Source organism: Siniperca chuatsi, linkage group LG4, assembly GCF_020085105.1.
Source record: "Siniperca chuatsi isolate FFG_IHB_CAS linkage group LG4, ASM2008510v1, whole genome shotgun sequence".
Taxonomy (NCBI): Eukaryota; Metazoa; Chordata; class Actinopteri; order Centrarchiformes; family Sinipercidae; genus Siniperca; species Siniperca chuatsi.
The window spans coordinates 18,175,248-18,190,944 of record NC_058045.1 but is presented as its reverse complement, the minus strand read 5'-3'; the positions used below and the strand labels follow the sequence as shown (position 1 = coordinate 18,190,944).

The 15,697-nt window shown below is 41.5% G+C and overlaps 1 protein-coding gene across 1 annotated transcript in view; it reads left to right on the top strand.

Annotated features, from left to right (window-relative positions):
- Window positions 1-15,697, top strand: part of b4galnt4a (beta-1,4-N-acetyl-galactosaminyl transferase 4a) — a 133,635-nt gene that overhangs the window by 82,283 nt on the left and 35,655 nt on the right. Inside the window, exons 6-7 of the mRNA XM_044193731.1 lie at window positions 951-1,051; window positions 13,487-13,554. Coding sequence (XP_044049666.1) covers window positions 951-1,051; window positions 13,487-13,554 — 169 coding nt within the window. The remainder of the gene's footprint in view (window positions 1-950; window positions 1,052-13,486; window positions 13,555-15,697) is intronic.

The window sequence follows — 15,697 nt, the reverse complement described above, 5'->3', positions numbered from 1 at the left end:
AGTGTCCTTCACCTCACACTGCCAGACACAACCTTTTAGATGCTATTATAGATTGATTGAGTGTTAAATAACCTGAGTTAGCTGCATAGAAATGCGTGGAGGTTTTCCAGATTATACACAATAAGAACTCAAGACTACTCAATGTCACATGACATTGGCATCTTATCCAATAGGCCATTAGAGATTATCCTTGAAAATGCAGCTGTTCTTTTATCATTCTGATTTAGTCATATACAAATATATTTCATATGTGAATTATACTTAGATGTAACCAGGTAATATTTACATTTAGTAGCTTAAATTGTGTCTCTTTGGAGATTCCCTACACACTGTAATAGAATACTTGTACTATATACAAGTATATCTACTATATACTGTACAATACTGTTTGCCACACCCAGCACATCCATTCTTTACAAGAATGATGAACTGCAAAGTCACACTGATATACACTGTTTCTTACTTTTCACAACATAAAAAGAAAGTGTCTAAGGCAACAGCTTAGGGCGTGCATCAGCTAAGGAGAAAGTAGCTTTATGCAGCTACTACTATTAATAATTTTGTTGGACAAAATTGACAACTTGTTTGCTATCCTCAAGTATCCACTTTTATACTTAAAGATGATCTTAATTAACTAACTTTACTGGCTGCTCTTTTGCTTTCCATGCTCCTTAGATCAGTGCACAAATGTTCATTTCCCTTCACACAGTGGTTACATATGAATTGGAAATTCAGTTGCAGTAACACGTTTGATATCACTGTGGCCAAATGTGTCATCTCTGATCACTGCTAGAGGAAGTCCGGTCATCAAATTTTAGGTGCATTTTTACACTTAAGAATCTCTTTTTCATGAGTTCATGCCCTATCTGATGATACTCTGATTATATTTATCTGGGATCATACATATCTACTTCCACTAACACACACTTTGATCATGTTTTCCCCTCCAGGTGATTTCCAGTTCTCTGTATCGTCTGATGATAACTCTGAGTTCTGGCTGAGTCCTGATGAGAGCCCTCTCAACGCCAAACTGCTGGTCTATGTAGGACAGGTAAGCACTGAGCTGTACTGCATTCTTGTATAATATGTGAACCACAGAGAGAGCAACTCCACCAAAAACCAACAAGGTCCCAGCATTCTTTATGCTTTGTGATTCTCAGCAAATTCACAAGTGCATGTTTCCAAGACTATGAATACAGTCCCTGGTTTGAACTAATATTGCTTAGCAACAAGCTTTTACTGCAGAAAGATACTGAATCACCTGGGGCATAAATAATTTTGAACTCCTCAATGTCATGACTTAAATAGCAAAAAACATTTTGTATAATATATACCTCTGGGAAAGCACTTCTGCAGTACAATATATGCAGGGAAGCCAAACCCTTATCATTAGACTACATAGTGACTTTATTATCTGATATGATATTCAGGCTGAAGGGGACTCATAGCTCTAATTTGAGCTATTTAGCAGAGTTTCAGGAGCAGGACCGCACCTCAATGATGCCACTTCCGGCATTCCCATAAATACCCACCTAACCCATCTCCTCCTCTTTCGTTCTCGTATTCTGCGCCAGAACCAGCATCAAGCAACATCGCCCCGAGCACACTCAGAAAAGTGAGCTAACGTTATTACTTGACCCTGGAGCAACTTCATCCATCCACTCACCTCATCTCGAACATGGACTTCGTCTCACTGTCCCCATCAGACAACCAATTATTTGATGAAATCAGGATGACCACGTTCAAAGTTTCCATCAACTCTCTCCAGCAGATCCAGCAACAGAAGCCGAAAACTTCTCATCCGGCTCAGTGCCTGAGACCCTGCTTTACTTAATCCAAAAGCCGTCCAGCGAGTGAGTCCAGCAAGCCCCTACAAAGTCTCTTCCCTGCTCACCTCCGACAGCAGAAAAGAGAGGAAGAGGCAATTCACGGACAGTCCATCGCCGCCACTGCAGTTCTCCAACTCCATTGCCTCTGAGGGCAACTCCAGTCCCGCCCATTGTCTCGACCACTATGGCCTCACAACAAGTAGCTGGTTGCAGCGTCAATTAATGAAATTCCAACTGTTGCCACTCTACAAAAATGCTAAAAGATAAAGGAATTGTTTTTCACAGAGATGACAACAAAGCAAAACTTTGCAATGCTCTCATGTCATCCTGTCATGCCCACTGTTCCGTCAATACAGCGCTCTTCTGGATGATGTCATCATGCACAACCCAACAACACACTGTGACGTCAGCGCCCACATTAAAGGGACAGTTCACCCATATCCTTCAGCTCAAGACAGCAGAAAGACCAGCGACAATGAATAACGGGAGTCATCAGCAACCACCTCTATTCATATCTTACACAGTCACCTCCAGATGGAGCAACCAACACAATAATTCTGGGACACCTCTCATCAGGTTTTTCTACACCAGCAACCTGGGCAATTTACACTGGGAGGTCAGCGCCTCCTGTCATCCAGTTCCAGCAGTCATATCATCCAGCCTTAGCAGGGGAACCCAGCACTAAGATGCCAGCGTCCCCTCTTGCCCACTTCCAACAACCGCAGCAGCTCCCTCTAGCCAGGGCTCCCGGCACTGGGATGCCAGAACTATCTGGGAAGTCGTCATTGGAATCATCACCATCTATCATGGGTGAACTTCAACTAACCATAACGTAGACAAACTCTTGCCGAAGCCAGCCGGGAGAAGAGCTTCCATCAAGAAGAGTTTTAGTGCCGTTGCTCTTCCTTCAAAGAAGAAATACTCTCCACCTCTGATATTACTGATGCTAACAGCATATACGCTAACCTCTTAGCACTGTGGTTTTCGACAGTCACTTCTCACTCACGTCTTCATGCTCACCTAGCGTTAGGGCACGCCCGTAGGTCATGCCGTAGCTGCCAGTATTTGCTCATATGACGCTGATCCTGAACCGTGGTGCGGACACAAGTGCATAGCTCGAAGCAAGATGGATTCTCGTGATTTCATGATCTCGCAAGTCCAGCTGCCTAGCAAGGTTAAGCAACCAAGGTAGCTTGCACTAACTGGGGCTTCTGGCACCGGGATGCCAGCACCCCCCAGCAACCACAGCAGCTGGCTTCATTAGGGGCTTTTGGCACTGGTATGCCAGTATCTTCCGTCTCCCAGCTTCACCAGTCCCAGCAGCTCATGTTAGCTAGAGCCTTCTGTACCTGGGTGCCAGTGCCCCCCGCTGCCTACTTCCAGCAACCACAGCAGTTCGCTGCAGTTGCCAGGGGAACCTGGCACTGGGTTGCCAGCACCCCTTGTCATCTGCCACCTATGTCCAGCAACTACAGAAGCCAGCCTTAGCAGGGGAACCTGGCACCGGGATGCCAGTGCCCCCTGCCGCCTATGTCCAGTAACCACAAAAGCCAGCCTTAGCAGAGAAACCTGGCACTGGGATGCCAGCGGCCCCTGCCGCTCACTTTTAGCAACTGCCGCAGCTTGCTTTAGCCAGGGCTTCTGGCACCAGGATACCAGGATCTTCCGTCTCCCAGTTCCTGCAACTCTCGTCAGCTGGAGCCTTCCGCACCAGGATGCCGCTGCCCAACTTTCCTCCACACCCCTCGCAATACCACGTTTCTTCCATACTTAACTGTGGTCTTCCCTCTCAACCTATTCCAGCTCAGCAGGCCACCATCAACTTCACCCCGTCTACATCCAGTCCTCCCATTCATCATCCTAACTCTTTTATTCCTTCTCCAGTTCCCACCAGTCTACGACAACAGATCATAGACATACACAGATCTCCTCATCCTCACTCCTCATCATGCCTTCCCTTCATCAACGATCTACCGACACAAACGGCACCGCTACCTGAAAGGGAGAACACCCATCCATTCTAGAGACACCCACAGTGTTCGATTATGCTTTCTATCGCTTCAAGAGTTCAAGCTTCACTTATAATCTTTCATTTTCATTAATAAATCATTTAAACGCATCTGTGTTGGTGCTTGCTAGTGAATTAGTACTATTTAGCAGAGTTTCAAAAGCAGGACTGCACCTCAATCACGCCACTTCCAGCATTCCCATAAATACCCACCTAACCCATCTCCTCCTCTTTCGCTCTCGTATTCTGCACCCCTCCCTCTCACCCCCTTCTTTCTCCTATTTTTCCCCTCCTTCCTACTCTCCATAGAGTAGGAAGGAGCCCGAGTGCCACCGAAGCTTCCCCACACTGTAGCAACAGACAGAAGAAGTACAAGAGTTCAAGCTTCGCTCATAATCTTTTGTTTTCGTTAATGAATCATTTAAACGCTAGTGAAATGGCATCTAATGGATTCCCTGCCTTTCATAGACAATCATGCACACAATGGCAGATTGGATATGGGAAAAGTATTCTCTAGAAATGTAATTATTAATGGGATTGTAAGGGTCAAAAGCTATTATACTAATATTGCTCTGATCTGACATCCATGCTGAGATAGTTGCCGTTAGTAAGAACAGTGGGTCCTGACCAGTCAACAACATGAGCCTTTTATTCTGCCAGTGCACAACCTAAGAGCAACAGGAGGTACACTGAGCAGTTTGACCTTGTTCGTCTTTAGTAATCACCCACTCACCTCATGTCACCATCCTAATACTCAGGGTATCACTCACCTCCAACACACAGCACAGACTACAGGAGACTTAAATCCTCCTGTAGAACATCTTGTGAAAAATCGTTTCCTTTTTCCATCTATCCTTGAAGTACCCTCTGCCCGCAATTGAATAAAAGTCAAACTGTGCTGCTACTGCCTTCACTAATAAAGTTTTCTCGGCGAAACCTTCTTAAAATTTTAAGAAGGAAAGGATGCATGAGGTTGCACAGTGTTTGAACTGCACCATATGAGTGCTCTGGGCAAATGTGTGTTAGGAGCAAAGGTCCAGCTATGGAGCCATCTGTATTCTAACAGGATGTGAGATGCCACCAGGTTCCATGGGAGCTGAGATTAATTAGCTGGCAGCGAATATTGACGTGACATTTAGCAGTGGAGAAATATCATCTAGGTAATGGCAGGGGAGCAATGCTATAGCCAGGGATCATTCATTCTGCCACTGGCTGACAGACAAGCCTCGCTGCCTCCCCTGTCTACAGAGTGTTTCACAGATAAAAATCTAACTCTCCGCTCCATTCCTCATTATGTGACCCATCTGTTTGCATGAGTTTAGAGAAAAAAGTGTAACAAGAAAATAAAGGTTTTCTCTTATTGCAAGTAATGTTTTTTTAAAGAGGACCTGAAATATTGTTTACATTTTTACACAACTTTTATAAGTTAGTTTTTCATATACAGTATATACTGCGGCTCTTGCACATCACCGATTTTATGACCAAAGCAGGTAATGCAGTGCTTTGCTAATCTGTAAAGAAGGCTTACTGCCAAGCCTGCTTTTAAGACCTTAGCTCTAAAGAGATATAAAACTTTTCTTCCCATATTTTCACGCTGTTTAAATTCTGCTAATAACTCATAGCTGTTAAAAAAAGAGATAATTACAGGTATTTATATCTGTTTTAAATGAATAGATTAAACATACAATAATTAAGTGAACACAGTATACTGTAGCCATCTGTCTGTTGGAGTATTATAAAACACACATATTGGCACATTTGCTGTGGTCGCTCTCTCATAAGAAAAAATGGATATGGAAAAAAAATCAGTGCTTGTTGGGTCTCACTTGTCACAAGTGAATATTCCTGTAAACGCTTTTCAAAATATACAGCATGTTTGTATTTTCTAAATACATACATTTGTATATAAATGTAATAAAGCCTAATAAAGACCATCTGAAACGATGACTTGAATGCAGCATGGACTTAGATATGAAAGCGATCACACTTAATTGAGTGAGCTTTCTGTACTGTGTGTGGGTTTTTTTATGACTAAAGGTTCAGAACTGGAAACTCCAATGGTTTAGAAAAATATCCTTAAAAATTTCACGAGGTGTTTTGTGCTTTGGCATCTGAGTTATTACAAGAAGTTAAAAGAAGGTATCTACATTTTATAAGCAATGAGTAACATTTGACCCCCTAACATAATGTTTGTGTAGAAACGTCGAGAAAATGTGATATCTTGAATTAAACTTTTAAGTCATTAGAGTGTATGCCTATGTCAGTATCTGATGATTTGTGTAGTTTCTTATCTTTGCTCATACTATTGGCCTGGATGTAATTTCTGCTCTATTCATGGCCTGACTCACTGCTCTAAAAATACACATAGTATTGTAAAGGATTGTTACTTTATGTCAGTGGTCACAGTGGTGTCGTCCTCGATAGTGAACTGGCTATATATGGAATGTGCTGCCATGAGACATTTAGCTGTGATAGGACAAGAAGCAGGGAGCTAAAGCGTTTCCATGATGTTTCCGTGGAGACCGCTGTCAGCATTTTGTGGTCAGCTTTCGAATGACGTACCAGCTGTGACTTATATTTCCTATTCCCCACAGGACAGGACATCTTAATGAAAAGATGACGACATCTATGGAGGTCTATTTCTGTCTTTCTCACACACATATACACAAACACACACACACACACACACACACACACACACACACACACACACACACACACACACACACACACACACATATGTAGACATAGATCTACAGAGGCCCTTTAATCCTGGTTCTCATGCAGTTACTTCCGAACACACACAACCACACACATCTGCACAAACCCAGAAAGACAAAATCGACCTTGTCATGGTTGCTTCCTCTGTTCAGTCCCTTACACGTACCAGCTCTCTCTGGTCAGTGTGTTAGAGGAGGGAGGGAGGGGGTTCTAATAAGAACACTCTCCTCGGCCCTGCTGGGACATTATCTGTGCGCATACGAATGTACTTAATGTGAGTGAGGATCATCCATTGTCCCGCCTTGGCATTAATCATATTTTTTACCCACAGCTAATCTGTAATGAGATTTTCATTCAATCATAATGTCCAGACAGCTCCTGCAGAGCTTCCCACAGAACCAGACCAGGGCTCGTCTGATACTGAGAGAGCCTTATGAGTAGCACAAAGCACGTGTGTGTGCAAGTTTGTGTGTGTGTACATGCACCCGCGTAGTGTTCATGTCTATGTGTTTGTGCAGATACATGCGGGCATTTATGTCATATGTGCTGTGATACTTATTTTGTCTGGTTCAAAAAGCAGACACAAAAAGGCAAACACAGAGACAGAGACACACAGGAAACTGGGTCAGGAAGGTGTAATCAATATGAGACTCGACAGCAACAGTAGCTGCTCATTCTCAGACAGACAAGACTTTGTCACTAGTAACAGGCACTGTTTCACAACTTAGATTAACTGCACTGAACATTAAGGCACAAAACTAAAGTTATCCATATTTTGACTTTTTCTTCTTAATGTGAAGAGTTTTGTTCCAAAATTATGCACCATCTGAAAACACCCACTTTCCCATACTGACTGCTCGGTCATTATAGTGGATGGATAGAAAAGGTCAGTTTTCTATAGGCCTGTTTCACAAAAGACATTTTGACTTGTCACAGAAGGAAAAGCAGCTGTAAATAATAAAATAAGTGATGAATTCCATTTAGCTGCTTCAGTTTCAGGGTCCTGGTAATGTGCATGCTGGCTCACTGTCACACTTTCATGGCATACTGGGACACTTGAATAGAACGAAGCCATTGTTAATGTTAGTAACATCAGTGCTTTTCCTACTGTGACAAGTCAAAATGTCTGCTGTTGAAAAAGCCTATTCTGGTGTTTTTCAAATACTCTATTGCCAGGTAGCATCATCTTTCCAAAAATAGTAAATAGCATTTTAGATTGAAAACCATGACAAGCGTATAATGAGTTTCATTCCTTGTTGAAGTTCCAAGTTGAACCTTCATACACCCAGTAATCCATTTGGTAAGACATAAAAAACAAACAGGGAAGAAAATGGATGCCCCCAAGATTAAAATTTTTAACCTGCTTGAGATAGGCAACCCATCACAGCAAGCAGCACGTCCATGTCTGCTTTTGTTCTTGTTGCAGTTACATTTGTGTGTGCAGAACGTTCGATTTAAACTACTCTAACAGCTGTATAAGCACCCATCGATAATGTAACTTTGACAACAATAAAAACAGACATGAGGATAATTGTGATGGATTACCAGTCTCAAGGCAGTTTGAAGTATCTGCAGGATGATTTTATGCCAGACTGAAATGAATGAAAATCAGTGACTGCCTTGAAGGAGGGGTGAACACCATTCAAAACCCTATACTTCATTCAAATGGACTCGTCTCATGAACACTGTAAACAGGATCTCACCAAGTATTCCTGCTTAATGAGACAAGTGCACCCAGAGGTCACAATCAAAACAAAGACTGTTGGTGACTATGGCTCTGTGTGCACCTGTTTCACTTTTTTTTTCACATCAAGTTGATTGCAATTAGACCAGTGACACCCCTCTCTGTTGTCTATACTGAGGTCAAAGTGTTGCAGGCAGTATGTTTTTCTGGAGCCCCTAAGTCAGTTGATGGATAGTCTTTTTTCTTTATGAATATTTTTGTTTTTATAGTCTGGCCTAAAAAACAGTTGGCCTTTTCAAAGAAATAAAAAGAGCCATCTTGATTTTGCCATTTAGTTTTTTTAGTTTTGGTACACTACACATGCATATGTACTTAGTTTTGGGACATGTATTATTTTAATATTTTGCTTTTCTTACTCTTATCTCCTTATCAGTCTAGTCAGTGACTCCTTTAAAAGTCTGGGGCTTGAACTTGTGCCTTGGTCGCTATCAGTGCACTTCAAAGTGGATGATCATAATAAATCATAAATAAAGTAGCAGGGTCAATAGTTCTATTCACAGCAGACATTTGTAATTTCATTGCAGAAAAAAGACAAGTGGAACTAATGACATCAATGATGACTCTGTTTCATTTAAGTGTATCAGTAAGCCTTAACAATGAGCCAGAATGCACAATAAGAGGACCCTAAAACTGGAACACCTAAATGGCATGCAGCCATAATTAATGTTATTACATAGTTACACTTGTGCTTTTCCTGTCATGACATGTACTGACATGCCAAAATGTCTGTCGTTCATGTTTGCAAATAGTGATTAGTTATATAGTGATGTTGATAGAGTTGTTGATATTGTTATGTCGTATATCATTATATATGTGTTTCATCTGATCGTCTTTCTGTCTAGCTTCCAACGTGTAAAAATGGGCCATTATCTTTTATTTTTCATTATATTTTTTAGAGTTGAACTGTGGAATTACAGACAGATTTCAGCCCGGAGACCTCTGCCCTTTCATTTGATTGATTAAGTAAGTTGCAGGCTTTCCGGGTTACTATTCTCACTATTGACATTTTTACTTGCTATATCCAGAAAAACACACGTGTACCCTTTCTCATGACATGCCTGTTTATCATTATGTCCTCATGCACATGCTTGAAAATCATGTGAATAGTGTTACTAAAGGACCCACTGTGCCCAGTATATTTTTGTGGGTAAAACTTTGCAGTTCAAGTTCAGTTGAAAAAACATTCTGAAGGTGAGACAGAATAAGAGAAAGAAAACAGCAAGTTATATCACAGGTCAGTTGTTTCTCTATTACTTCTGTCTTCTCATATTGAGAGAAAAAAAAGATTGTATTTAAGAAAACGAGTTGATGGAGAGAAGAGTAATGTCTCCATAGCTCCATTACATACTCATATTTCTTATATTTCTTAACCCTGTTTTGTGTGTCACTTTTCAGTGTTTCAGGGCCAGTGGCCATCTGAAATTAGTTTTCTCAGGGTATCTACATATGTGGATGAGGTTCAGTGGTGATGAGGGACAGTGTGATTGTGTCTGTGTAAGAAAGGAAAAAAGAGAGAGGTTACATTAGAGCAAGGTTGGTGTGTGTCTGGGTTGTTTGTCTGCTTTAAATTTAAATTTAAATTTCCCCAAGTTCCCTGCCTTGTTTCTGTAAGGAGACTTCTGAAGCAGAAGCAAAATAAGGCAATATGTCAGTGAGGGTGTGTGTGTGTGTGTGTGTGTGTGTGTGTGTGTGTGTGTGTTGCCCCTCATGACTCCCTGGCTGCTTGCCTACAGATTTACCTCCCGCCTACTCTGGTGAGGAGATTCTGCTCTCAATAAGCAATGATTCATCGTTCAGTGGGAAACTGTGTCGATGTGCATATGGGTTTGAGTGTATGTCTGTGTGTGTGTGTGTGTGTGTTTCTCATGTCTATACTGCATGTGCACGTGTACCTTGGAGAATATCTGCCACTTTAATGGGAAACCTGAGGCACTGCACGTTACCTGTCCTTGTAACAATGTCTTGGATCCTTCCTTTGTTCACGTACAGCTGCTTAACCATCTGACAAGAAAAGAAAAAAACAACCTTTAATTTTGAAAGGAGATTTGCTCCTTGACACTAATGTTTTAGATAGATTCAAGTGAAGGAAATGGATAGACATACAAGAAATATTCATGAACTACTGTGTGAATTCAGAACCTTATAAAATATATGTTAACATAAATGATCATAATTAATATTCATGTCGACATGACATTTAGCTTCATGTTCACTCTAAAATAAGGTATTTTTAATTTGCTTCCACTGTAGTTTCATTTCTCTTCTTAATTTTCATTTACTTTGGAAGCAAATGAAATGATCATGTTTTCTGCCTGCATACAGATTGTTTCACTTATTCTAAAATAAAAAGGTTTACTGTATTTAGAGTGAGCACTCGATAACATGACTTGCTGAGATTAACATTTTTGCAGTGCTGCTCTTTCCAGAGAAAACAATTCACTCAGAATATAAACATGTAAGTACAGTAACTAGAGACATTTTCAACAGTATTTTCTCGCAAGTTTCCCATTTATATTCAGTGCAAAGCCGTAGCTTTTTTTGTGTGTCTGCCTTTCTTTGCTTTGAACGATTTTATAGTTCTGCTGAGGTGCCTACTCCATTCAGCTATGATTTGCCAAAGTTATTTAACTTTCACTGAAGGTTGGCTGCTTCTCTTAAGAAACCAACAGCACTTTGCAGTGACACAGATTTTATTTTAATAATATTTCTTTTGAGGGAGAGACCAGCTTAAATGAGATTCTACTGCACTACTTTCTACAGTCTTCACGGTCACAAGTCAGGATGAACAGCTGAACAAAACAGAATAGAATACTGTCTGGGAGTCAAATAAGTTACAGTTTTCATTTATTTATGTAGAAAACAAATTGTTACAGTACTAGCTCAAGTCAACTTGCACACATGTGTAGGGAAACAATGTCTTCCAAACAAGCATAACAAGAGAGATGCATAGACAATACAAAAGAAAGCAGTATTATGACTGATGCAGATCATTAATATGTGCAGCATTAACAAGTCGCAGTGTTGGTGTATTATTGCAGATTGTTTTGATTGATAACTGTTTTATCGAGCTGACTGGTCTCCAAAAGCCGAATTTTGCAGTACTCACAAGCCAGACTTAAGAATAACAGTGTCAAAGCTTAACCACATTATTGTTTACTTTTTTGACTAGCATACAAAACCAGCCAACACATGACTTAGGAGAAGTGAAATGGATAAACCACTGCACCCATGTTGTTTGGAAGTTGACTGAATGCTGTGACTGATATTCCAGATAGCCAGCGAGTGGAGCCTTTGGGTCTCTTTATGGGCTTAAAGGGGAGGTGCGGCGACCTACACATCAGTCTGTTTACAGGTGATGGGGAGTACTTCTGCATATGTGAAAAAAGTTGTATAAGGGAGCTGCACAAAGTCTGATAAATTGCCTCAAGCGATGTCAGTTGTCGGTTGGGGGTGAAGACTGCAAGTTTGAAAAGGAAAGAAGTCTGGCAGTGTGGAGTTAGAAAGAAGTGAGTTGACCAGACCTCTGTAGCCCGCTCCTCATGTCTGCTTGAGGCTAGCAGTTAGAGGCTACATTAGTCGCATCAGTCAGCATAACACACCCGAATATCCTATATCGAATATTTACAATGTTATGGAGGTGCAATGCTAAATTGGTGGAGTACTGTTTTAACGCTGTCTGATGTCAGACACAAAGTAGTTTGCTGCAATTGTTTGAATGTCAATACACATTTAAATGTGTATTGGTTTGAAAGAAAAGTGTGAGTGAGCTTAATCTACTGCCCAACTCCTACCTTTCTTCCTTCTTCTGTACCGGAGGAATATGTGAGGAAGCTGTTGGTGTGGAAATGTACTATGGCAGCAGCATGCTGTGGGCTTCAGAGTGAAGGTACAGTAGATTAGATTAGATTAGATTCAACTTTATTATTCAGTCATTAAACATGTACAAGTACAAGGCAACGAAATGCAGTTTAGGTCTAACCAGAAGTGCAATAAGCAAGTGCAAGATATAAAGTGTGTGCATAAATGCAGGATAGAGCAGTATTATGAAAATATTTTACAAGTGGTATTATGGACATTATATACAGAACTATAACCAGAAGTATACTGATGGATATGTACAATTATGAATTGGACTGGGCAGAACAGTAATGAAACAGTAGCACACATTGTGTCCTCCTCCTCTCCAGCCAACTGCTTCACAGAGACTCTCAGAGGCTTTAAAACTGCCAGGGGCCTGGTTGGTTTTGGACACACTATACTCCCTGTTTTTGAGGTTTTCCTCCCATAGTGGCTCTCTTCTCATGCCAGCAAACATGTTCAGAGGTGCCATTGTATAATTGCCATTTCATATGTGTGTGTGTCTTTATCTTCTAGAGGTGCATCACTGTGTGCTGCTTTCTGTGAAAACATTATGGTATCCAGAGTGAGGATCAGCAGCTATTTACAAGCTGAAAGACACTGTTAGCACCACGCCCCGCAATGTTTTCTAACCAGTTTCAAACCCAGAAGTGTGGCCAGCACAAACAATTAAAGGCATACCCACTGTGATTTTAGCCTTATTCTTTCATAATGGATCAGCAGCAGCAGGGGCCCTAATTAGTCGCATTGGCTTGCTGAGGAAATGAATGGGCACTGATTCGACCGCAGGGCTGAAACAGGGGCCCCAGGGGTCCCGATGAGCTGGCTTCTTAGAGTCAGTATTGGCAGGGAATCGCGCTTTCTGATTTTCTGACTATTTATAGCCATTAGCTCCGATCTGTTTGCTCACTTTGCCTATCAGAACTTGCCTCCTGATTGACTCTCCCTGTTGCTTTCGGGCATATTATCTTGTTTTCCCAATTACTCATCATTTGCTGTGCCAGGGAAGCGATCAGGATCTTGCAGCATCCTTTTCAAACAACCAATCTGTTTTCTGAAGTAAAAATTAGCCACCTTTTGTAATCCTCCCTATTTACAGACAGGACCCTTCCAAAATAGTCTTAGTCAGTGCGTAACAATCATAAAATTGGTGTTTTGGGCTCACAAAGTTGATTTCTAAGAAGGATTTTTCAGCTGAATACTCTTGAGTTGCAAACTGTGCTTCAACATTTCTTATGCTCCTCTTATCCCCTGCTCTCACACTTGTGCGATCTCCCCCCCTTTCTCTCACGCTCTGATCTCTGTCTCCTGTCTTGTGTGTTGCAGCTGGGTACAGAGTGGACCGCTCCAGGCGAGTTCAGCAAGTTCAGGTCCCAGTCCTCCAAGTCTGTGCAGTAAGTACCTGCGACAACCACACACATTTCTTAACGGCACAGTTATTTCACTCCCAAGCCAGGACAGAGACCAAAAGAAAGCCCTGCTAATATCTAACAGTAAGGTTGAGAAATATACACCACCACAGGAGCTTCTCTGAGGACTGGTCTTGTGGCTGTTATCGGTTAAGTGTCTCTCTACCTGTTAAGTAGCAGTCTGTGCCCATCATGTTCTGTGTACAGACCATTCATGTCGGTCTACAGCCTCATAATTGCTTCAGAGGGCTTTTACTGCTCACATGCAGGAGGAAAACGATGTGTTCACTGGACACTGGAAAGCAGATTGTATGTCTCTTCTGTGTATATGTGTGCATGTGTGTACTTTCATGTATGTATGAATTAACATTTATAGGGTGCTCTCTTCAGGTATCATAGTGTGGGGGATCATAACAGTTTAAAGGCCTCTCTCTCTCTAAACATAAGATGAGAATGTATTAACCTATCGGCTCCTGTCAGATTCAACACATCTCTCTAACTGTTGGGAGCTGCTTACATAAAAGCACCCTTTAAAATGAGCACTGATCCGCAGCCAGTTTGCTTCTAAAGTCATTGTTAAGTTGATATTATTATGCAGCAAGCGAAGAGATCCTTAGAACGATGCTCCTATTCCTTTGGGTTCCCGCATTTGCCTGATTGGATGAAGCTTTAGAGTGCTGCCTTAAATTATTCAGACACAAACACACTGCAAATGGTGTTTGTAGTGAAGGTTCAGAATATTTTAGCACTTCTAAACAGTACAAGTTGGATGATGAACACACATAATGAAGAAAAAAAACTGTGTTTTGTTAATGTTGAATGAGTTTTTACAGTAATACCTTGTTAAAAAAGCTGATGTCAGTTTCAGTCTGAAACATTCTCATTAAGGTTTACTAAAACAACAAGTACAACTGGTCAAAGCAGCTTTCTACGGCTTGGTGATATGGTTTAAATCGATATGCTAATATGAATAAGGATTAAAATATATGATACAATTCTGCTTAAAGTCAATAAACAATACTATCGTGCTAACGCCCAATCCAATCTGAAAGCCATCTCATATTGGCAGGGAAAAAGCAAAAACCCCACGTGGGACTAGGGTGAGCATACAAAGCATACCACTGTTTACTGTTATCTGTGCACACATGATAACATACTAGATGATGAAATATACATTCAAATGCCTGATGTATCTTAGAAGTAGTGATAAGGTTTACTAGTTTAATTGTTCATGAATCAGGTTGCAATGCAGTGGTGACAGCAGCAATAGCAGATAGCAGCAGTATTAATAGATGTGTGGAGCAGGCGTGTAAATGGACCTCTCTGTTTGGTGACAGTGAGTGTAGGTGTGCAGTTGGCACCCTGAAAAATCAGCTGATGATCACATTTTCTGAATAGCACTAATGACTTTGTGATGCTGACTGAACTTACGATATGAGCTAAATTTGTGGAATATTAGAGTGATTTAACAACCAACTTTGAAACACACCTATCAGAGGCCCTGGTCCTTTGCATCCCACAGATTTGTCTAATGCGTGCTACAGTTTGTTTTTTTTGCACAAGTTTTGTGTTGTGGTACACCGTGGCTCTACCTAAAAGCACGACTAGCACAGAGGGAGTTGAAGTAGTTAGTTTCAGTTTATTATGAAGTAAAATGAGTAACCAGGAGTCTGGAGGTAATCGCTGTGAGCCGGTGGACTGGGTGAAGACAGCGGGCTGGCAAGAGACTGGTTAGAGCAGGCAGGCGGAGCAAGGATAGCGGGCTGAGGTGGAGCAGTGGAGATCTGTGGTGAGGTCTTCCTGGAAAGCCGGGGAGTAACTTGGAGGCAGGTGAGAGGAACGAACCTGAACACAGAGAGTCAGAGAGTTAGTCAGGGTTTCAGATAACATGAAGGTAAGTCAGAGGCCGAGGCGTAATACTACTTGGGCAAACAGACGATCTGGCGAAGACTGGTGAGAAGAGCCTGGTAGATATACTGCCAGGTGTTGATTGTGGATGGAGAGTAGGTGAGCAGCAGCAGATGGGTGCAGCAGATGGGTCTCTGACTTTAAATTTACAAGTACAGCAAGCATTTCCTGTGACTACTGATACACTGTCATGTGCAAGACAGTCATGCATGTAGTCATG